The 24,945-nt window shown below is 35.5% G+C and overlaps 1 protein-coding gene across 1 annotated transcript in view; it reads left to right on the top strand.

Annotated features, from left to right (window-relative positions):
- Positions 1–16,227, top strand: part of LOC106716784 (high affinity cAMP-specific and IBMX-insensitive 3',5'-cyclic phosphodiesterase 8) — a 29,337-nt gene extending 13,110 nt beyond the window's left edge. The window contains exons 5-16 of the mRNA XM_045681485.1: positions 8,448–8,505; positions 9,668–9,835; positions 9,960–10,162; positions 10,322–10,502; positions 10,747–10,923; positions 12,649–12,741; positions 13,170–13,421; positions 14,231–14,447; positions 14,741–14,922; positions 15,116–15,249; positions 15,454–15,608; positions 15,866–16,227. Coding sequence (XP_045537441.1) covers positions 8,448–8,505; positions 9,668–9,835; positions 9,960–10,162; positions 10,322–10,502; positions 10,747–10,923; positions 12,649–12,741; positions 13,170–13,421; positions 14,231–14,447; positions 14,741–14,922; positions 15,116–15,249; positions 15,454–15,608; positions 15,866–16,035 — 1,990 coding nt within the window. The 3' untranslated portion in view covers positions 16,036–16,227. The remainder of the gene's footprint in view (positions 1–8,447; positions 8,506–9,667; positions 9,836–9,959; positions 10,163–10,321; positions 10,503–10,746; positions 10,924–12,648; positions 12,742–13,169; positions 13,422–14,230; positions 14,448–14,740; positions 14,923–15,115; positions 15,250–15,453; positions 15,609–15,865) is intronic.
- The last annotated feature ends 8,718 nt before the right edge of the window (positions 16,228–24,945 follow it).

Genomic DNA, 24,945 nt, shown 5'->3' with positions numbered 1-24,945 from the left:
AAACTGTATTTTTCTTTCCTTTTTTAAAACTGATCTCATATTACTCGGAATAACCGATTTATTTAATCTTGTCGACTTACAAAAGAATTTTCTCCACCCAGGGAATTTTCTCCGTGGATTGAAACGTAGGGAATTTATAATAACTAAGCTTAAAGCATGCTTATCAACTTGAGGCACGTCTTTTAAGGTTTAGAAAGTTTAATACTTCTTTATACTTTTTTTAAAGTAGGATTTAAAAATGTATCGTTTATTTATAAGTTAGAAACAATAAAGCTAAGTGGTTCAGAAGGCTTATTCTATGTTTATTCGGTAGGCGAATGGAAGAAAAAACCAGAGGAGCTGATGTTAAATATTGCCGATTTAAGGAACAATGCTCTCCTGTTGAAGGATCATAAATTGAACGATCTACTTGCAATCTAGTTGAAAGATTTTTTTTCTAATATCCACTCTAAATTGAATAGCTCGATATTTCATAAAATTCCCACGAGATGTCGCTGTTCATCACACGGAGACAATTGCCGTTTGTTAGCGCCAGACAAAATTAAACATAATTTAGTTTACGTCGCAGCGCTTTGTAACTTAGTTTACTTGAAGAAAAGGATTTTTATAAATTGTTTACAGAGACAATATGATTTTCAGGAAAAAACAAGAGTTTTATATAAATTTTAGTGAAAAACACGTTATACATCGAAAAGGTTTTTTATGAATTATGTAGACATGCATATCAATTTTAAAATACACATAAAAGGGCTCTCGCATAATCGCGGACAAATATATAAATACTCATTGAATATGCATCCAGTAAAAAGAAGTATTTAGTTGCTACTAGTATTGTATTATCTGTGGTTGTATATAACATTGCGACCATAAAATAAGTCGTAACATTCTTTAGATGCGGTTAAACGGGATCGATAAACGATTTGAAAGCTTCCATGACATCACTTTAAAGCTGATAGCAACCATTTTGTATTACATACAGTTTTAGAACCATACTCTTAATTGTTTTACTAATATAATTTTCTTCGATATAAGTTATATTTTATATATAAAATTCTCGTATCACGGGGTTCGAACTTGAACTCCTGCGAAACGGCTTGAAACCGATTCTCATGAAATTTTGTGAGCATATTCAGTAGGTCTGAGAATCGGCCAACATCTATTTTTCATACCCCCGCCCCATTTAGATTTTTTTTTTAACTGCGCGCGGACGGAGTCGCGGGCGACAGCTAGTTTCGATATATTTTATAAAAGTTTGCTATCAATTAATTTGTTAGATTAAATGTGAATTAACTAATATTCATCCTGTAAAAGACGTCAAAATAACAAAAGTTGTAATAAAAGCGATGACAGCGGATGAAATGGTAGCCGTTTTGGCAGCAGGCTGTATTGTTTTATTGTCTCTGACGATAACTTTGCAAAGTTTGTTGGTATTTTGTTGTGTGCTCGAAGGACCAAGTTTTCCATCAGAGGTAGATAACTTTCTTTTACTCTGATGGTTGATCATTTACTTTCTATTCCTATTTATGTATTTTTTTAATTAAATTATACTAAAATATTTTATATAACAACCAACTATTAATATTTTCAAGTTCAGTTTTGGCCTTTCTATTAAAACTAGTATTTCTTCCACTTCACGGCTGTCTTCTAGTGGTCATGTTGTTGCAAATATTTTGTTGTCTCAACCACTGTTAAAACCTGTCAATAATTGTACTAAAGGATGTTCACTTCGTTTATAAGTCGTCCCTTACCACTGTATTACGCATAAATACTTTACTTATGTGTATGAAAGTGAGTGTACATATTTATACAATAGTAGGGGTTAGAAGTGCAATGAAAATAACTCAGATATTTATGCGATTGAGGAAATGTAATAAATTCGAATAACATTATCAGTATGTTTACACTCGATTGAAGTCGAATTGCTCAAGTAGATGGAGTGGGCTATTAAGATAGTGACGTAGATAAGGCTGTGACGTACAACATTCTTGGATTACGTTGACTTTTTAATAATTCACAAATATATCTAACTATGATATGTAAAGATATCTATCTATGCTATGGCCAATTGACGTCATATAAAACTAAAAACGTACGCAATGCTAAGTAATGAACATTCATTGTGAAGAAACCCTGAACAAAATGAATAAACGTTAATAGTCTTAAAAATTTTATTAAGATAAGAATAAAGTTAATACTTCGTATTCTTACAGCACCATCCTCTTTCGAAAGTCGGCGATCATGAGAGCAACCTTTAATTTCTAAACCTTGACTCTGACTAAGCTATTTTCGAACTAGCGTAAATTATTTAGCCAGGATATCTGCAATTATGTTAATTATAATAATAATAATAATAAGGAACGGGTGCAGGCCCAGATCAGACCGCTACAGTGGCCTTTTGGCGAAACATCTGGTCTGTGCCCGTTGACCACAGTGAGGGATCCTGGATGCAAGTTGTGGAGGATACATGCTCTAAGATCACACCCATGGACCCTGTAGCCATTACGGCTGCGGATGTAGCACATGCGTTACGGCGGACCCCTAACTGGAAAAGCCCAGGGCTCGACGGATTGCATTGCTACTGGCTCAAAGGATTCGTGAGTTGTCATGCTGTGCTCGCCCAACAGTTCCAGGAAGCCCTCGATAGCAAGTCACTGCCGGACCTCTTCACTATGGGGGTCACTCACTTGGTTCCTAAAGACCAGATCACGGCTGATCCGGCCAAATACCGCCCTATAACGTGTCTATCTACTGTTTATAAGACACTGACTTCCATTTTATGCGAAAAAATCACTCGGCATCTAAATGCGAATCAGGTGATTTCGGATGCCCAAAATGGATGTAGGGGCGGTAGCCGAGGGGCCAAGGAACCACTCCTCATCGATGCGGTTATTGGTAAACTGGTGAAGCGCAACCGTCGCAACCTTGACGCTGCTTGGGTTGACTATAAAAAGGCTTTCGACTCGGTGCCCCACTCATGGCTAAAGAGGGTCCTCGAGCTGTACAAGGTCGACTGTACGGTAAGAGACTTCCTCGGACATTGTATGGGCCAATGGAGTACGACCCTTTGTCTCCTGGGTGAGCGCATGACGGCTGCCGAAGACCGGATAAGGATACGGAGGGGTATCTTCCAAGGTGATTGCCTGAGTCCAATCTGGTTTTGTCTCGCCCTGAATCCCCTCAGTACTTTGCTGGAGGATTCTGGCCGGGGCTTTCAACTTCGGAGAGGAGGAGCAAAAGTGACCCACCTTTTCTACATGGATGACCTCAAATTATTTGCTCCTAATTATACCCAACTGCTGGAGTTGCTACAAATCACTAGTGATTTTAGTAATGCCATCAGGATGGAGTTTGGGACGGATAAGTGTGCGGCCGTTCATGTGGAGAAAGGTAGAATTACAAGTTCACAGGGCACTGATAATCCTCTGAACTTTAGAACCCTTTCTGAGGCTGAAACATACCGATACCTGGGCATGTCACAAAATGTCGGTGTTGATGAGGGCAGCGTAAAACAATCGGTTCGTGATGTGTTTTTTGATCGCCTGACAAAAGTTCTTAACAGTCTTTTGTCAGGCGCGAATAAAGCACGCGCATATAACTGTTGGGTCATGCCCGTCCTCATGTATACCTTTGGCATACTCAGGTGGACTCAAACCGAGCTCGACGCCTTGGACAGAAAAGTCCGCACAGTTATGACGTCCCACAGGATGCATCACCCGAGATCGTCAATTATGAGACTGTACTTACCGCGAAAGCATGGTGGGCGAGGCCTTTTAAGTGCCCTCACCATGCATAATCGCGAAGTGTGCAGCCTCCGTAGCTACTATTTGGCGAAATCGGGTGATGGAATCCACACGGATGTCATATCTTGTGATAAAGGACTAACCCCCCTATCCTTGGCCAACGAACAATGGCAGGACCCGGCAGTGCAGAGCGTCTCTGACCGGGAGGCAATATGGAAAGAGAAAGAGCTCCACGGGAGGTTCTACAAGGCTCTTCATGAGCCCTTTGTAGATACTGTATCATCCCACCACTGGCTACGCTTCGGGGACCTTTTCGGGGAAACCGAGGGTTTTGTCTGTGCGATACAGGATCAGGTTATTAAGACCAACAACTATCGGAGATACATCCTAAAGGACGGCACCGTCGACATTTGTCGAGCATGTCGCCGTCCCGGTGAGTCACTTAGGCATGTTATCTCCGGTTGTTCGGCGCTTTCTAACACTGAGTATCTGCACAGACACAACTTAGTAGCCCGGATTGTCCATCAGGAGCTCGCTCTGAAGTATGGTCTTCTGGATGTTAGACTGCCTTATTATAAGTACGTCCCGGAAGCCGTGCTCGAAAATAACCGCGCCAGGCTCTACTGGGACCGGTCCATCATCACAGACAGGACTATTCCAGCGAATAAGCCTGACATTGTGCTGATGGACCGGGCACAGTCAGGGATATTTTTGGTAGACATAGCGATCCCCCATGACGAGAATCTCGAGAATGCCGCAACAGAGAAGAAAAGAAAATATCTAGACTTGGCACACGAGGTTTCTGACATGTGGGGTAGCTTGTCGACTGAAATTATACCGATAGTGGTTTCTGCAAATGGTTTAATTCCAGTCAGCCTCTCTGGATACTTGAGGAGGCTGGGGCTCCGGGACGGTGTGCTCCGAGCTCAAATGCAGAAAGCGGTGCTTCTCGATACCGCCCGAATTGTCCGCCGGTTTCTTTCCCTTTCTCCCTGACCCTTGGCCGTCTGGTCTCCCCTGCCGAGGGATTCCCGCCTGGCTAGGATTATTTATGTATGTATGTATGTAATTTAGGATTTATATATATGTATTTATCGTAAATACGTAGTATATTTATTAGTTTTTATTTAACCATTATTTATTTACTTTATCTATCATATAAAAACCAGCCAGGCGGAGACAGAATTAGTATGAAGAAAAATAATAATATCTTTACTTGTATATAATGCAGGTGCAAAGTATGGTCTTAGTATAAGATATATTCAATCTCAATACATTCTGCCTGTTGATATATTAAGTTGAAGGAGATACTTACAGCTAATTTTAAACTAGTAATGATCACTTCTGCTTGTATATATTGACGCGTAATAAAGAAGTCTGCGTTGGCGCCATGTCGCTTGCTCATCGATTATCACTTATCAATATATAATATAGATAATAAATAACGCATCGTCCACGTTATAATATTAAAATTCTAACCACTTACAATTAGGGATTGCAATCCGGCGTCATTTTCAGTCCGGCCGGATACGACCGGATTCCCATCAATCCGGCCGGATCCGACCGGATCCGACCGGATTGATTAAATGAAGATGATTTTCGCTTTTTAGGTCAAAATAAGTAAGTTAATCAAGTGTCACTGCACTTATATGTAGGTAGTTTATTAAAAATAAATCACAAATATATCAAATCGACTTTATTTCTTAACCAATGTTAAGTCAAATAGACAACAAGAAAACAATTAAAATTTAGTAGTGTAGGTAACTAGTAATAATTTTACGACGTAACGAGTAGCTTAGTCTTTCTAGATTTCACTTTCACAGATAGATCAATTTATAAGTAACAATATTAATAATCAAGTAACTATAATATCTAATAGATACAATTAACCTTACGTAATTAACTGAAATTAGATCAAAATCATTATTAAAGTATTTGAGAATGCTAACAAACAAGTCTTATAGGTATTTATGATTATAACAGATACCATCATGATTTGATGAATCTGTCGAACGAATGAATGGCAAAAATTATCACAATAATGAGTTTAGAACTCTTTAGTTTAATCAACTTACGATAAATAATTATTTTAAGTAATAAATGTAAAAAAGTATTAAAAGAAAATCAATATTGATTTTGAAAATAAGATCGTAGAAAACAAATATTGTTAATTGTGTCATCAGCTAAACGACTTCTAATAGAGCTGCAAATATATACGCACAACGCATTTAAAGTACCTACTCATGCAACAGCTATATTATTTTCTCACAAACTGCTAGCACCGGATCCGGTTTTCGGATCCGGTATATTGGTACCGGATCCGGTAACCATTAAATGATGCCGGATCCGCCGGATTACCGGATCCGTTTTTCCGGATTGCAATCCCTACTTACAATTCAAGAGGTTTATTTACATTTACTTATATCGAACAAATTTTAAAACAAAAAAACTTCTTGTCGTATTATATTTCCCGATAGAAAAATAAAATCTACAGAGATATTAATCCTTATCGTGGATAACGCGTTCTTTTGTTATGTCGAACAAAGGTTCGCAATCTAGTGCTCGAGGGTCGAGTTATGGCCGTTCGTAATTAAAACAACATATCCAAGAGGGATCGAACCAATTGAAATATGATCAGCTGAATATATCAGCCTCTATTATTCCATAGAGTAGAACAGAATCGATTGGACATCTGCACAATACGATTTAAATTACTTAACGTACTTTTATAGTACAATAATAAAATTAATAATCAAAACGAAATACTGTTAGCCGCGCGCAGAAGGTTTGCCGATGACTCCCTCCCACTAACACCAACAGCGACCCGCGAATCTAGGTATGCTTAACAGCAATACAACTAACATGACAGACACTGCTAATTCATATGTTTTACAATAAATATGTGTTATTATATTATATAATTAAGGACTATGTAAGTGCGATTTAAAAATCATAAATATTTTATTGCCAAAAAAAACTAAATTATTATATTATAAATGTAATATAAGCTCTTTTAAAGTACTTACTACTTGTTATCAGAAAACTAGGCATGCTTTTGAACGTTGTTCCGAAATACTAGAGTGAATCATGCTCTATAAACATCGTAGCAGCAGGAAATGCACGCTCGCCGGAAGGTAAATGTTCTGGAATATATTACAGGGCAAAGAACGAGGCGAGTAAGAAAGAAAGATACGAGTCGTATGGTACAAAACTTCTTGCTGTAAATAATGTAACATAGAAGCGTATTGCAATCAAGTTTTAAAATAAACAATAGTTATATACTGTTCGTAAGAAACGGGATTCTAACCACGATTAGGCTGTTTGAGCTCCCGATATTTGTCGACAACAAAAAATAACATCGAGTGCGGACTTAATGTGCAGTGAGAACGCGGACAGTAGTAGTGGTCGCCGAATCAGAAAGAAGGTAGACCGATACGGCTATCTTTAACATTTTTCACACTACCGCACAACACCAGTCAACCCGTGATCATGGCGCATGCAACTGTGCCGAAATAACCGGAGCTCAAACAACCTAATCGTGGTAAAAATCCCGTTTCTTACGAACAGTATATTAGTAAAAACCACGAAAGTTTGAAGTTATATGTAAACAATAGTTAATTTAAAAAGCTACAATCTGTAATTACTGATTCTAATGATTTTGCAAAAGAATATGAATCGAATCACACCTCACGCTTCAAAACACTATGGTCTACTAGTTTAGCAAAGGTCGCTAGCATAAATTACACACAATCTAACTAAGGAAAAAGACTAATTGAATCATTCAGATTCGGTAATTGGTTACTAAGGGAGACATTAGTGCTGATTTCTCAAATTTAATTTACACTTAGATAGACTTACAATTCGGAGTGTGGCTATTGGAAGTGCTGCAATTTTTTTTCCATACAGATTAAAATATTACGAATCTGAGTTTCAAAGGCACTGCGATTTCTGGCGTCCCACAATCCATTTAATGAAGCAATCCCTTTTACGGCCCATAAAGAACCCACAAAGTGATCCCTTGCCATCAGGACACTAAAAAGCTTTAGGGCTTTACAGTTGTGTTAACGTATCAAGGTTACATACCAAATATTTTTTAGGCATAATTTCCGTTACGTTGCCTTTTGCATTCCGCAATCAATAATGGATCATAAAATAAAAAAAAAATAAGGAAGACCTTTGTCTTTGTCCTGAATGTGTATAACTACAAGTACTTCTCATTTAGATATGGTTATTTGTTAAATAATTTATTCGTAATCGTACCCGTTACGTATGGCTGTCTTTATTTATGAATTTAGCGTGATATCGATAACATTTTGGAAGTAGACCTTCAGTATAACAAAGTCAAAAGCAGAAAAAAAAAGTTACTCTAAACGCACTGAACCCTGGACATGATTTTAAATGGCAGGAGAATAAAACTTGAAAAGGGCACAAAAGCTGTTGTGACTCTTTTTAATTTTCACTAACTGCTGCCAGTTTTATTTTTATTTATAGTATAGTTTAGTAACTGTATGTAGTAACGATATGATTTTCATCAAATTTCCGAAAAGTTTATAAAACTTTTATAAAAACCTTTGTTAAAAATATTCTTCGAAAGCTGCACTTGTTGAAAAATATTATAGCGTAAAAATAATATTGTATTAAAGAAATTTAATATATGAAGGGAAGTAAAAAATAACCTTCATAAAATCTAGTTTTCATTTGTTTTAGTGCTTACCTCAAAGACGACTTTGCAGTTCTCCAATACCTGGAAGCAGGCTTCAACCGGGTAAGTTTTGCAATAAATTACTCGCCATTTTAAACGATACAAGTTGTTATTAAAAATATTACATTTCTTTAATTTTTTCAAACATTAAAACTACTAATATTTTTTAAAGCAAAATCACTCAGTGCCCGAAAATATGCTAAAGATTTTTTTACTATAGCGTTGCGTCTGTAAACATTTGTTGAACATTAAACTAATAAATAATAAAATGTAAGATCTTATATCCTCGTGGGAAGTTCAAATTATTCTTAGAACGTTAGCGTTAAGTTCTTGATTATTTTTGCCTTGCGGAATTCGCAATATCTTCGTAATAGAATACCTGAGAAGCTTAGATGATCCTCGTCATAGCATACAATCCTACAGATAATAGATATATTGTATTTTGTCATAATATATATATGTTTCTATTACTTTATTATATCACTTTACTTAGGTCATCAACATCAAAGTAAGCTGAAGTAAAAGTCCGAGTTGTATAAGTTGTGTAAGTGACTCAAATTAAAGTATAGATACTTTATACCAATTTTTCATCATCAATTTTCGAATTTCACATTTAAATACACAACTCAACCTACTTAAAAAATATAAGAGATAATTAAGAAAAAACAGTGCTAATATTTGAATTTAAGCGCAAAAATTGATCAGATTATAAAATTACATAACATAAAATTAAATAACAATAACAAAGATCACGCAACAGTACCCAGCTGTTAATACTCGTGTCTGCTTCGATACACATGTGAATACTGCAACTGATAGAAACCGATCATATTAGATCAAAACACAGCTTGCAGTATCTATTTATAGCAACTTTAATGCGATCCGTGCAACACCTGCGTTTGAGGTTTTACAGCTCCAGACTACATTCATTAATACATCATATTGAATTGCAAATAGTTTTGTCACGGTTTAAATAATAAATTAGTTTATAATTTTACGACAGTATGAAAACCGCTTACATACATATATACTTCATACATCTCCGCATATATTATTGTCGATTATGAAACAGACAAAAAATGGATGGAATGTGTAAAATTTTCAGATATAGTAGTTGTAAGAGATACATACATGTATGGAAAAGTTGTACATTCTGTATATTTATAAAACCGCTGTTACTCTACAACTGTTTATGTCAGACATCTGTAAGTGACCACATTTTCAGGTGATGGTGGAGACAGTTGGTGCCACAGCGTGGTGCGGCGAAATCTTGCAGGCGCGCGCTGCAGCCGCTACGGCCCGCGCGCAGGTCGCCGCGGTCGCCGCGCTCTCTGCCGCTGCAGATCGCTGCCGGGACCTGGTTGCCGTTACTGACGACCAACAAAGGATCCTCGTGAGTGTTATACTATATACACATGAAGATATACAGAAATGAAGAAATAAAGAAGTTGCATCTTTTGTTGCTTTTTTCACTATCGATATCAACTAGTATTCACTAAGATCGTTGTTTCCATCAGTTGACAAACAAGGCGTGGGGCCGCATGCTAGGTTGGCGCGGCGACGAGGGCCCGCGCCCCCTGGCGGAGACTGTGGGTGGCGAGGCGCTGCGGCTGGCTGCGAGCGGCGCACGCGACTGGGAGGCGCCCGTCATGCTGCGCCGCCGCGCCGCGCCTGACCCCATACTGCTGCCCTGCCGCGGCGCCTCCGTCGCACTGGCCAGGTAACACCCTACACATACCCACAACATCAAGAAACCAGTAAAAAACCAGACTATAGTAACTAAGTGCGAACTAAATACCTACAAATCACTCTATGGTCAATTGTGCAACAAGTTCCTTCAATTGAATTACCATTAAAAAATTATCTGTGTGTTACGTAGGAGCACATCTCACGTAGTGTTCGTTTGCGAACCGGGCGGAGGCGACGGAGAGCGCGCGCGTGGCTCGCTGCACTCCATCAGACGGGGCTCGCTCGACGTACGGTCTGTGGCCTCCGACGGCTTGCGTAGAACGTCTCTAGCCAAGCTGCAGGGACTGCCGCTAGAAGCTCCTATCACTAAGGTAATGGATGGATGAAAGACGTAACAATAAATTGAGATATTGACAACAATAGACAGCTAAACATTTTTACACATCACAGAAGCTTGTAGATTATAACAGAAAACCTTTAATGCTTGTAAAAAGACTTTAGAAAGCATAGAAAATAAAAAAATCGACGAAGTTTCTCAGATCTAGTAGCCTGCGTATCATTCATATTTAACCAATATTATAATGAAGGCAGAAATTAAATAAGGTTGTTTTTCAGGTGATATCATTACTATCTGCGGCGACGGAGGGCGCCCCGCCCGCCACTGTCGCCTGCATCGAGCGCGCGGTCGACATGCTGCGGACCTCGGAGCTGTACTCGCCTCAGATGAAGGAGGACCCCAAACTCAGAGCAGAAGATCCCATAGCTACCGACCTCATTGGAGCTCTACTGTCGGTAAGTACACACTTATATCATGAAAAATTTGTCCAAACATATTTTGTCTCTTTTCGGAAACTGACACTCCCGAAATTTCATGACGAGAATACCTTAAAAAATTCAATCTCATCGATTGGCCCTTTAAGATTGTTAAGAGAAAAGTTGAAAGGTTAATATTTGACTAGTGTGTACTGCTATGAGATTACATCGAAACATTGCAATATACTCGTATTACTTGTTTTATTAAAAAAAACTTATATGTTATTTTACAGAGTAATTTGCGTTGACTTTTTAGTGAAAATACTGTTTCACTGGTTGTTAATAAGAAATATTGCGAAATTCTGGTGTATTTTTTTGGGTCTGTGAAATCCAATTTAAAAATCGTTGTCACAAAATATAAAACACGAGACGAATATTTCAGATGTAGTTTAAAAATTTTCGCAGATGTTTCTCTACTTTCATATATTGAATGTTTTATTTCGCGGACTATTTTATTCTAGTTACTATTTTTTTTCCGATCACTGAACTTTATACTTTACTAGCTGTCGCCCGTGATTCCGTCCGTGCGGAATCAAAAAAAAACGGAAAAAAACGGAATCAAATAGCCTATGTGTCCTTCCAGACTATGTTCTACATTTGTACCAAATTTCATCAAGATCCGTTGAGCCGTTCCGCAGATATTTTCAATTAAACATCCATCCATCTAAACATTCGCATTTATAATATTAGTAAGATAAATTAACTCTACCAACTTACACATGCCATAAAATTATAAAAAACCTTAAAATTCCCTAACAATATTGTTATAATATACTTTTAATATATTTATTATGTCGACTAATTGTTATTTATTTGCGTACAATCCTGAATAACTTCGGACAGCGGGAGCAAGTGAACACAAATTTGTTCTATATGGTAGGAAGTTATGTTTACCGTAACCTGCAATTGACCTTCACATCTTGCCTGAAATACCTCAATAGACTAGTTTCCATGGTATTCTTACGTTTAAGCAGAGTTCATTTTTTAAAATGTTCTTTATACCACAAACACTCAAAGAAAATAATCTGTCAAAACCTGACACTGAACTTTAGTAGATTTTTTTAAACACAAAGCGAATGTCCAATTGCTTTGTTCACTCGTCAATCTTCATTCATCATTAGAAATTATGGGAATAATAATTCATTAAAATGTTATTGTGTGAAAAACAAAAACGACAGTAAATTTTGTATCGATTGCTCGTGTTTTTCAATGTTTGTAATTACTTTCTACGCAAACACCTGTCAAAACGTCCATTTGATATTGGATAACAAATTAAACAATGAATATTGTTTTTTAATAACGTATTGTAAACTTTGAAAAAATAATTTTAAAACAAACATAAGTTAATAATTAAATAGTTAATAATTTAATAGTTAATTAATAAAATGTAAGAAATATAATTGTTTTTATTATTTTAAGACTTAAATTAATATTATGTTCTCTGCTTAAACTATCTACCTTCTTTCAATAGACCAATTTACCTTATCTATATTCTATTTCTTCCGTATTCTTGTTATATTATTTTCCTATAATATTTTTATACATTTAATATACCAACTACTATTAATACTACCAACTTCAGCATGTAAATTCAAACTATACTGGTAACACAAACGTTTACTTTTTAATCTTGGATTTAGATGTAGATAGATTGATTTTTTTAATATATTGAAGAAATATAATGCGGTATTTACCTTTGTTTAGCAAGGGCCGACTAACGTGTTGTCATCGCGGCGGAGCAGCAATGATTCCACAGTTGTCAGATCTCAGACGAACAGGACTAATATCAAACACAAGGTAAGTAAACTTTTACTTTTCTCATCTTTTATACAGTTTTATCCAATCTGTTTTTTTTTTTTTGGGAAGCAAATTAACGGTCAGGTTAAACTAAAATGTACCTATTTTGAATAGATATTTGGAATGGATATTTTAAAGGCCGGCAACGCATCTGCGATTCCTCTGGTATTGCAGATGTCCATGGGCGTCGATGAACACCTTGGTGTTCCCGCTGCTCGTTTGTCCCCTTATCTTTTAAAAAAAAATATATAGAGTCGTATTTAACATGTATTGTTGTAAAGTAGCTTTAATCCCATTTTTAACTGATCATTTGACGTAGAAGAAGCAAGGCTCTTAAGCCAACAAAACATTAAAATTGATTTAAAAAACTTATTTCAAGTTCATAACACTATTGCTTATTTATCAACAACGTTAACCCTTCCAATTAGACATCGGGTCAGCTCCGCGAGCTCTTGGATACCGCACTGAGCTGGGAGTTTGAGATCTTCCGTCTGGAGGAGTTAACACGCGGAAGGCCGCTGGCGCACCTCGGGCTGGCGCTGCTGGGCGGCCGCTTCGACGTGTGCGCCACTCTCGAGTGTGACGAGCGCACACTGCTGCACTGGCTCACCGTCATAGAGACCAACTATCACGCGGTTAACACCTATCATAACTCTACACATGCCGCCGATGTGCTTCAGGTAAACCTATGACTTTGATTTTCTCCTCACTAATAAAGGCAACCTTATATCTCGTGATGGTTTACAGGGCGGACTTAATACGTTACGCCTGAAATTTTGCTTATCTCGTATCTTTAATGAAAATTCATTTAGTTCATTTCTAATCGATCTTAAGATTGGAATAGCAGTCGAGAAATATAATGTTAAAGGGCGCTCCAATAATTTGTACTCATTTCATACATTAATTTAAAGAATTTTTGGATCGATGTCTAATATCGAATATTAATTTTATTTATTCAGAAAGCAATACTCATCAAACGTCGTTTCGTAACTAGAATACTTTTACATTTAATCCGCTAAAGCATTCTTTACTCTTATGTTAGTTTCCCGGATTACAAGGAAACTGAAGGTGCTTGAGTTAAACAAGATGGTCCACTCAACTGAATAAACCGGTAGAGGTCCCAAGAGGGCTTATACAGTATTAGGATTCGCAAACGTATAAAATGGCGGAACCACTCTCGTATCTAGCTTACGGTAGATTAAATTGTATTCACCTACTTATTTCTGCAACAATTTTGTTATTATTTAAAATTATTCTCATAATATATCTCCGTTTGTTTGGCATGAAATTTGGCGGAATTATATAAAAAATGAATTGAATTTTTTCAACAATTGTTGAACAACAATTGTTCGTTTCGTCCAATATTTATAAATGAAATACTGCTATGTAATAACGTAGATGAAAAACGTTGTTTTTTATCTGCAAAAAGTATAAAATGTTTGTTAGGACTCGCTGTTTGCCTTCTGCTATAAAGAATAATGTAACGCAGGCCGTAGCATACTTCCTGGAGAAGGATCGTCTGAAGACACTCCTGGAGCCGCTGGAGGCCGCGGCGGCGTTGATCGCTGCGGCGGCGCACGACATCGACCACCCCGGAACCTCGTCCGCCTTCCTCTGCAACGCGCGACATCCACTCGCTATACTCTACAACGATATCTGCGTCCTCGAATCCCACCACGCTGCGCTCACGTTCAAACTCACACTCAGTAAGTTAACACACAGTTAGTACACGCTTTCCTATAGTAAAGGTTCTTGAAAGAGGAATCCTTAATTGAAAGCCGTACAAATTGCTTGCACAAGGAAAAGTAGACATAACTTGGAAAGGCCTTACTCAAGACAAATTAATGATGAGTAAAAAACGAAATGAACTAAAAAGACAAGTTAATAATAGTCACTGATTTCGTTCTAAATGTTTGTTTTCTTTTAATGAATATAAGATGAGAAAAGTAGATAAGAAAAGGATCAGGGAATACTCTATAACTTGTTGTTTTTTTCGTAGATGATGATCGTGTGAACATCTTCAAGAATCTCGACCGAGACACGTACAAGACGGTCCGTCACAACGTCATCGACATGGTGCTGGCCACCGAGATGACGAAACACTTCGAGCACCTCGCCAAGTTCGTGAACGTCTTCTACGCTAAGTCCAGCGGCAGCAAGGAGGATGGCATGAACACTGACGTGAGTAAACTATACTTCAACCTGCCAGTAACAAAACAATTTTTTTTTCTTTTTTATTGATGTCTAACCTCTTTTTTCACTCCAAACTTTTTGTGTTATTGTTAACATTAATAATTTTACTTATTAACTTATAAACATCGAGGTGAAAAATCGTATGTAAAATTGAACTTTATTTTAATTTTTTTTATACTAGGAACCTTTGTCACTGGACACTACAGCACTATCTCTTCCTGAAAACGTGATACTTGTAAAGCGAATGATGATCAAGTGCGCTGACGTATCCAATGCATCACGACCCCAGAAGTTCGCATTTGAATGGGCGAGGAGGTGATTTTTTTTTATTGCTACAATATTAAAAACTTACACAACTTTTATTAATATTACCAATAAAAAATGTTGCCAATGTAATAAAAGAAGCAAAAGAAGAAAACAGTGGCAACTCCTGCTGCTTTAGTGTCTTTTGTCTTTGCCTGTTGAAGGGGTTATTGTTGGGTTCCATTTACGTCAGTTTCCCATCTCTTCGTGGTGTAGGATCGCGGAGGAGTACTTCCTGCAGACGGAGGAGGAGAAGGCGCGCGCGCTGCCGGTCGTGATGCCGATGTTCGACCGCGCCACCTGCTCCGTGCCGCGCTCACAGATCGGCTTCATTGACTACATCATTATCGACATGATGGAGGCCTGGGCCGGTTAGTAATGCCATTTTAAAATATGTGCTTACTTAAACATAAGAAAACAATAGGTCGCAAAACATTAGTAGGTTTAATACCTTGATTTTTTCCTTAGATCCGCAATTTGCCGATCTTTAAATATTTATTGTCCCATTTTTCTTCGACAATTAAAAAAAAATTTAGATGGATCGATTCCCAATAAACTTTGGGAGTCACTGATTATTATTGAAAAGCATCATAACCCAAATTGACACTAACTGATGAACTTTCTATAGCATTCATTGATATGCCGGAGTTGGTGAACCACGCGCGGAACAACCACACGCGCTGGCGGGAACTGGATGAAGCCGGCGTTAGCTCGATGGCGGACGTAAAGCGAGCAATGCGCCAGCAAGCCATACAAGCCCCGCCTACATCAACTACAGAGCCCACCGCCGAGGAGTGAGCGCGCAATGGATGTCTCACAAGCGAACCTCACGCAAGGGAGCGATGACTCCTATATCAATGTAGTACAGTCTCCCAGATAATACACAAAGTACAGTCGAGTACGTAAAGTATATAATAAAAATTTGAAGTCAAAATTGTCACAAATTATGGAGTAAAGTACAATTGGAAATATTTTTACGGGAGCAACATATTCGTGCATAATAATATTCCAATGTTATGACTATGTTATGTTATAACATTTTACAGCATGCAAAAGGTTAACTACACTTTCTTATGTAGCATTCTCGTTGATCTATGTTGTGTCAAGTAAATTGACACCTATTTTGGAATATGCTTTAACTGTGTGCTGTGTCTTTGACAAACCTACATTACATTGTGCTGGGAATAAATGTTATGTAAGTTAGCACTTTGGAAATTGTTTTTCGATGCGACACTTTTCTACATGTTTCGTATTTGAAACTATTTCTATAATTTATTATTATCTCTTTTTTCTTCAAAGATAATGAGCGGGTTGACAATATGTTTTTGTAAAGATGTTTCGCCAATGAAAGCACGAAAAACGATGCGTAAAAAGGCTGGATTGAGATTTATGATGGATAAAGAGCACGGTACGCATTTGGGTGTCAACGTAAAAAGTCTGAATTGGATCATAGGCACGCTAGTTGCCTGACGGATGTGTCCGAAAATACGCTTATTTTATACTACTTGTAACCGTATTAGTATATAAGTAATATTAAATTCTATTGTTATCTATATATTCATATAATATTAGGATAATATTTGATTCTATATATTTCATTGTAGCTGTCTCATATTGTGTGAGTATTTGGTTCATTGATAATGTAGGTTTTTCTCGTAGTTTGGAATGAAGGTAAGTATGCCTTGAGACGGGTAATTTATCTTGTGTAGGTAAAGTCTTTTTGTTTCGATTCGTGTCCGTGATTAGAGTGCCATAGACATGTAACGTCAGCCAATCGGAAAGCGGCAGAGTTTGTCTCTGGTCGCGCGCCATGACAGTACTAATTATTAAACCGTTCTTTTCAATCGCCGTACGTGATACAGTAAAATCCTTTTCCCATTGAATGTATTGGTCCACTTTTAACACTTGAGCTTTCAGAGAATTCCTATTTTTATAATAACTTTTATATATAACCTATTTACCGACTATTTCGGCAACTTCATATCAAAATTTCCAATTTTCGAACGATTTAAAAATTCCTCCGACGTAGCATTTGTTATCTACAATTTCATTTCTACGTTCCTTTCTGAGTGTTTAAATTTGATATCTTTAATATATTGTATGTTACAACTGGTAATATTTAAGCAACCTATTTACTAATCGCTTCATTACTTAATGTACGTATTTAATAATTTATTATATTCGAATAAGAATAAATTATATGTCTATAAGATTTATTAAGGTTTTTTTTTTAATTCGTCTTTATGACGCTGGTAATATATAAGTAATATGTATTGATGTAGAACGTTATAAAAAACATTATTGATTTTTTTTAAGAATACGCTTTCTTGTGCTCAATGTCATTGTCAATAAAAACGGTCTAAAATTAAAAAAAAATACTTCAACGTTTGTATACTTTACTCTTACCTACATTTACCAATGTTTTATATTATATATTTATTATTAAGTATATATCTTACTGTAGATCAGTGTGTTCAATCTCATATTTATATAATATATAATAAAACGCACGTACTATTTGTGCAGCTGACTGTACATGTATTTATTTAATAATACTGCTGAATAGCTCAATTTTCATATAATTAAAATTGAATTTTAATTAATTTAACCTTATGTATTACATGCACAAAGTAAATATATAAATATTCGCTTCCAAATGATTGGAAAAATCCTAAGCTATTCATGTTTATATTCAATGTTTATATATTACATAATATACTATGTTAAGATGAGAGTGCGTGAGATGACGGGGGGCTGGTCCCTATATTTATTTACGGAATTAATGATATATTGTTATGAATTTTTAACGCGATAATTATATGCGTGAAATGATTACCAACTAATAAATGTTGTATTAAAACTAAATATTTTCTATTTGTGTAACATACTCTTCCACTACAATAATCGCTTTAAGTCTTAAATATATAAAGGCACTAATAAATTCATCCGAATATTTTTATATCATTAGAAACAAAAAAATTAAACAAAATGAAATACGATTTTTATTTTCATAAGCTAACTTTAAAGTTACGTTAACTAAAAAGTGTTATTTATTTTTTACAGCAAACAAGTTTAAGCAGAATTTTAATTTTATAAAATTCTATTGTTTTTTTTTTGTTGACTTTACAAAAGCACACATGAGACTTAAAGCGATGGAAAAAATATTTTAACTGTAGTTTTACATTGAAATAAGTGTAAGAGTTGTTTATTGCTTCAACTGTAAGACAATCAACTAAAAGATTAAAAATGCAATACAAACATAACAGAAAACATATATTGTAATCATACGAATTGATTTACATATACTTCTATATTACTATTACGGTTTTTCGATGTATTGAAACTTGTAGACAAAATCTATTATTTGCAAATGAATCAATAAACAAGTGGAAAGAATTTGTAATGAATGTCTATGTTTGAAATAATAAAATTGACATTGTTAAGTGTTGTAAATAAAGAAATACATAAAACGTGTGTTAGTTTTATTTAAAAAAAAAAACAGCGATTTACATGTTAACTTATGAATACAGTCATCAGTTTTGAAGCATAATCTATATATATAAAAGAAAGTCGTGTTAGTTACACTATTTATAACTCAAGAACGGCTGAATCGATTTGACTGAAAATTGGTGGGCAAGTAGCTTAGAACCAGGAAAAGGACATAGGATGATTTTTACCCAGTTTTCTTTTTTTTTTTTTATTCCGCGCGGACGAAGTCGCGGGTAAAAGCTTGTATAGTATAAACAAACAACCTATGGCGTGTAGCACTGCAATCAAATCCAAAAAAACGGAAGCAAAACCATTGATAAACTTCAAGTAGTAGTAATCAAAAAATATTGAGTAGAGTAATTATAAATACACATATAATATGTCGTATTTATATACCTACATATATACAAGCTATATGTCACGTATTCGTACGAATAGTTTCGGCAAACACAGTTTAACCGAACATAACAAATATTTGCTAACCTCAAATACTTTCGTCAAATCTCATATCGATAAAGAACTTTTAGAAAAGTGTTTACAAAACAAACAATTTCTTACAGCTGATATTATACACTACTTTAACAAGGAATTAAAACAAAATGTATTCTCTATTTTTTTTTTATTTGAGACGACAGACGTTGTTGTTGTCGTCTACGGCTCTGCCTACGCCTACATTTCCTAAGTCCGCTTGTTCTACGAGTACGTCTACGTCTACATCGACGATTACATTAACTTGCCGTTACGTAACGTCACGTTTTCATAAAGTTTTATGTAACAGCTGTTATCTGTCGGTTTTATTTAATTCTATATTAAGTATTGCATGTTGTGATAAATCATGTAAAGTTTAAATTTCCCTACCAAAAAAATAACTGTTTAAATGCAATTGTCTAGTAAAATGTTTGTAGGTTAGGTTTATATCAAACATATCACCACTCGATCAATGTCCGCCGGCACTTAGTGGCTCGCTGTCGGACCATATTGACACACTAACTCACTAGATTGGATTGGAAATTGAATTGTACAGAAATTGTATTAACATGGAAGTAGCGCTTTCGATTGTCACTTTAAAAAAAAACTTAAAAAACTTTAGATCTTGAAGTCTCATTTATTCTAATTTATAGAATTCGCCGAATATTATATACCGTGAGATTCCACTGCAAAAGTTGGTGTCTGAATTGTCGACTTATTCAGAGACTCAAAAATGATAACTTAATTATCTTTTAAATAGATTTAACAAAGATGGTGATTTAATTTTATTCTGAACCAATCAATTATAATTATGTTTAATTTGTAACTAAAGGTTGTCTAAGTGCCTACGAAATACAATATAATGTGATACATGTAATGTGACCTTACCCTAAAAACATTTTATTAAGAAAATAGCTACTCTTTTATTGAGATTCTATTGAAAAGGTACAAGATGTATTTTGAATCGGCGACCGGAAGAAGTATAGACGATTTTCACATTTCCGGTTAAGTAACAACCATTTCCTGCTCTTTTTTTGCCCGCGACATTTTTCGAAGTAATCTTACTTTAATGAAATTCTTTTATTTGTTCTCGATTGTTCAAGCAGCGATGAGCTAAAGTCACATTAAAATATCAAGTTTTAAAAGTTTACATTTAGCTAAGAATAAATTTTTAACGAAAATTTAATTTCTAATTAATCTACAATTGTTTAAATATGAACCAAAATATAAAACCAGTAATGACACATAATATAAACAATACATATATAAACCAAGTGAAGTTCCAGGTGTAAATATATTTTGAAGTATTTGGATATTTATACCTAGAAATACACCTGGATTTCGATTCGAGGAAACTTCTGTAACGTTAAGAATTACACTGCATTTATTAACTCCGTCTTCGTATACAGAATTGAATAGATTCCGAGAGTTTCTCTAAGATTAGAAATAGATCCGATCATGTATCAGAGAGGTTTCTAACGTATAACAAGATCATTCCATATACTGGAAAATTGCTGTTTATTTATGTAGATTTACTATGAAAAGGTAGAAAAATATGAACAAAAACTTTTGCAAATATAGAACGGCAAAATCAGACCTTAAAACATTCACGTAATTTTTAATAACTAATTTAATACGCACAGATAATTGTTATACGATTTAATCAATTATGTCATAACTTTTTTTTTGTGCTCAAAACAAACATTCACCCTCATTCTTTACGTTTAGAATATTAATCCTTCTAATATTATAAATTCAAATGTTTAGATGTATAGATGGACGGATGGATGTGTATTGGAAGGTATCTTCAAAACGGCTCAACGGATATCAATGAAATTTGGCATAGATGTAGAACATATTCTAGACCGAGAAGAACAGATAGGCTACTAATTAAGTTTTTAAAGAACGAAAGCGCGGACGACAACTAGCATAATATTTATTATACATTTATTAAATTGTAACCATAATAAGTTGGCGTTAAGAATAAAATTAATGTATTTTTATCGTAACAACATTAGACAGTGGAATAAAGTAACTTTATTGTAGCAGTAATGCCCAGGGGAAGAAGCTACGGACCGCAAGATATTGTTATTTATTTTCCAGCGCTAACGGGAAGTAAATGTGATATATTTCATTATAAATATAAATGAGGTTAACTCACGAAGCGTGAATCAGTTGAGAAGAATAATACAAGTTCCAAATCCTTTTATTACCACTCATATGCATGTAAGAGATTTTTAATATTGGTCCAAGTGAAACCAAGTTTATGCAAGTGACAAAATAAAATCAATAAGTGATAATTAAAAAAAAAATCTCGGCTTTTCTTTAGAAATATAAAAAACAAATCTATGTTTGTCTTTGATTCTAAATAACTTTTATGTGTATTTTCGTCCGCTAAGTATAAAAGGGTTAATATCTGAGATACTTATATCAAAGGGGGGGTGTCAAAATTATTAACACATTACCATACAATGCCAGAACATGTATATTCAATTAAATAGAATTACAAAGTATAAAAATAATGTAATTTTTTGAAATATACAAATTCCCAAATGACTGGTATTTTCTGGACTAAAAGTTTGTTCCCCAGTTTTATTTACAACTTACAAAGCAAACTCTCCCTAAAGTAATCTTAAACCTTTTATAAGCGAACGAAATTTTGAATGATGGATAAAAGTTTGAATGAATAATGAATGTTAGGTTATAGAAAATTCTACAAAGTATTTTATTAAAATAAACCAATAAATTGTTTCTTTATTTATATAAGACTAGCTGTCGCCCCCGACTCCATCCGCGTGGAATTAAAAAAAACATAATAAGTATGTGTTTTTCCTGAAAATGTTCTACAACTGTACCAAATTTCATCAAAATCTGTTGAGTCGTTCAAGAGATACCTTCAAACAAACATTCATCTATCCATCTAAACATTCGCAATTATAATATTAGTAAGATTACATCATAAGATAAATGATTTTGTTAAATCACTCATCAATAAATCGAGGAAAACGTTTGGTGTAAGATTTATTTAAGCTGCAATTATTTTACTATCATATTCCATATTAATAAATATACGTACCTATCATAGCTATTGTTAAATTAGAGAGGGAAAAGGAATATTCTTGAAAGCGAAAAGCTGTAAAAATTCTGGAATTTTCTTTTTTGTATATTTTTCCCCTTATTCAGTTTTAACTTACATCTATGTACTATCAGATTTTTTGACGACGATATGCCTAATACGAGGGATGCCTTTTAAGTTTTGTCGTTTGAAGAAAAAAACACAACTAGAATCTTATAGTACTTTTTATTGTTTTTAAAGGTATTCACCACGTAGCTTAATACACTTTTCCATTCGCTGAATCCAGTTATTATAACATTTATTCCACTCTAAAGTGGGGGTGTTGAAAATGGCTCACTTGAAAGCGTCGACTCCTTCTTCACCGGGCTGGAACCTTTGACCACGAAGACTTTTCTTAATTTTAAGAAATGTAAAGAAATCGTTAGGGTTTAGGTCAGGATTGTATGGAGGATGGTCAAGAATTTCTACTTTTTCCTGCTACAAATACTCAATCGTTTGACGAGCGCTGTGTGAGCTTGCGTTGTCGTGGTGCAGGATGATGCGTCGCTTTGAGTTAGATTTTCGCATTTCGGCGATGACTTGTGGTAAACAAACTATGGTATACCACTCTGCATTCAAAGTTCTACGATCTTCAAGTGCAATAGTCGCAACATGGCCTTTTTTTCCAACGAAGGTGGCCCACCATCTTCTTTGAAGTGCTTCGCGAACGCACAACTTTAGTCGGCTTTGGCTCGTTTTGAAAGACCCAGATTGTAGATTGTTGTTTGGAATCAGGATCGTAGGCATAGATCCAAGATTCGTCACCACTGATGATGTCGTAGACGTGGTTTGACTCTCCTCGGTCCAACCTTTGCAGAGTTTTCTTACACCATCTGACGCGGGCCGCCTTGTGATCGTCTGAAAGCAGATGCGGTATCCAACGGCAAACTAGCTTTCTCACACCAAGCGCTTGATGCAAGATCTTCTGAATGGTTGTCCCTGAGATGCCTAATAGAACCTCTATCTCTCGATACGTCACATGACGATATTCGAGAATTAGTTGTCTCACAGCAATGATGTTATCTTCGGTGAAGGCGGATTTTGGACGTCCTTCGCGAGATTTTTCACTAAGACTAGTATGTCCACGCTGGAATTCTAAGTACCAGCGTTCGACAGTCCGCAGACATGGGGCTTCATCACTGAACACAGATGTTAGCTCTTCAAAACACTGATGCCGTGTCAGGCGTCTTTTAAAGTTGTAGAAAATTATTGCACGAACAGTTTCCTTAGAAAGATTCATTTTCGTACGTTACCTGGCAGATTCAAATCGACGCTGTGACTAAACAATAGCATTAATCTTAATACTTTCAACTGTTTTAAGATTCAAAATGTAAACACACTCGAATATAAAACAGTTCAAAATCCAAAACTGCCGGGAAATATTGAAACGACAGAACTTAAAAGGCAGACCTTGTAAGTCATTTTAAAAAAATGTTTCTTAAGCCGCTTGTTCTGTTTATTCACTGTAACATGGGATTAATGTTGACATAAGAGGTTTCTGCTTTCATCGATTAAGACATATGATAATGTCTGTTTATCGGGCGCTTACCAAGATTTGCATATTTAAAAATGCAAAACAGAATGTTAGCTACGGTCGATTTACATTGAAATGGGCGACATTATGTGTGAACGGTAATACTTGTAGTCATTAGGGCGCCATTGTCGGTATACATAATCGAAGATAATAAGGTATGATGACATAATCATGAATTTCAATTGTTGAAAGACGAACATATTGTTTCTTTTTCTGCAAGAAAATGTGAAGGATGAACATGACATAGTTAAGAAGGTAAGGAGTTGTGCTTGACAATTATTTTATAGGTTGGTAAATATTTTACTAAAATGTTAAAGGTTTTATTACGTTTAATCGGTAATTTTAATCATACCAAGACTACAAATATTGGATTCCTTGACATTTTTCGGTAATTTTAATGTTTTTTTCTGGCATCTCAAATTTCTTCATAATTCTATCGTTAGAAACAAAGCTAATGAATATTAGACAAAAAAAAACCTTATGGTCGAAATTCTATTTACGATCGGTCCCATGAATTTATTATATTCAGAATTCCACAAGCGCATTCCGCTTAGCTCCCTCTCGAGGAATTTCCAATGTGAATTATTACTTGAATTAATATGTACATTTTAAGTCTGAAATTCATTTCACCGCCTTATTAAAGTGGATACTTTGAACAACTCTTTATGTTTTGAAATTTATGTTTTGAAAATTTCCGTTAGTGTTCTATTAATCAAAATAAATGTATCGTGCAAATGAATATGAGTAAGTATGAGTGTTTATTTTATTTGAGAGCGTCGGTGGCTCAGGGGTTAAGCACTTGACTTGCAATCTGCAGGTCCTGGGTTCAAATCCCGTCATGTACCAATGTGTTTTTCGATTTTCTATTTACATATGTACATTTATCCAACGTACTTACGGTGAAGGAAAACATCGGGATGCAACTTGCACATATCTGAGAAGAAATTCTAAGATATGTGTAAAGTCAACCAACCCGCACATGGCCAGTGTGGTTGACTATGGCCTAGTCACCCCTAACTTGGGATAGGCTCCGAGCCCCTCGTTGGGGACGTATAGTGAGCTGATGATGATTAACCAGGGGAAACTAAACTGATTAATATTA

Source organism: Papilio machaon, chromosome 16 (genome assembly GCF_912999745.1).
Source record: "Papilio machaon chromosome 16, ilPapMach1.1, whole genome shotgun sequence".
NCBI classification, from domain to species: Eukaryota; Metazoa; Arthropoda; class Insecta; order Lepidoptera; family Papilionidae; genus Papilio; species Papilio machaon.
Note: the sequence above shows the minus strand (reverse complement) of the source record. Positions and strands in the feature narration are given on the sequence as shown.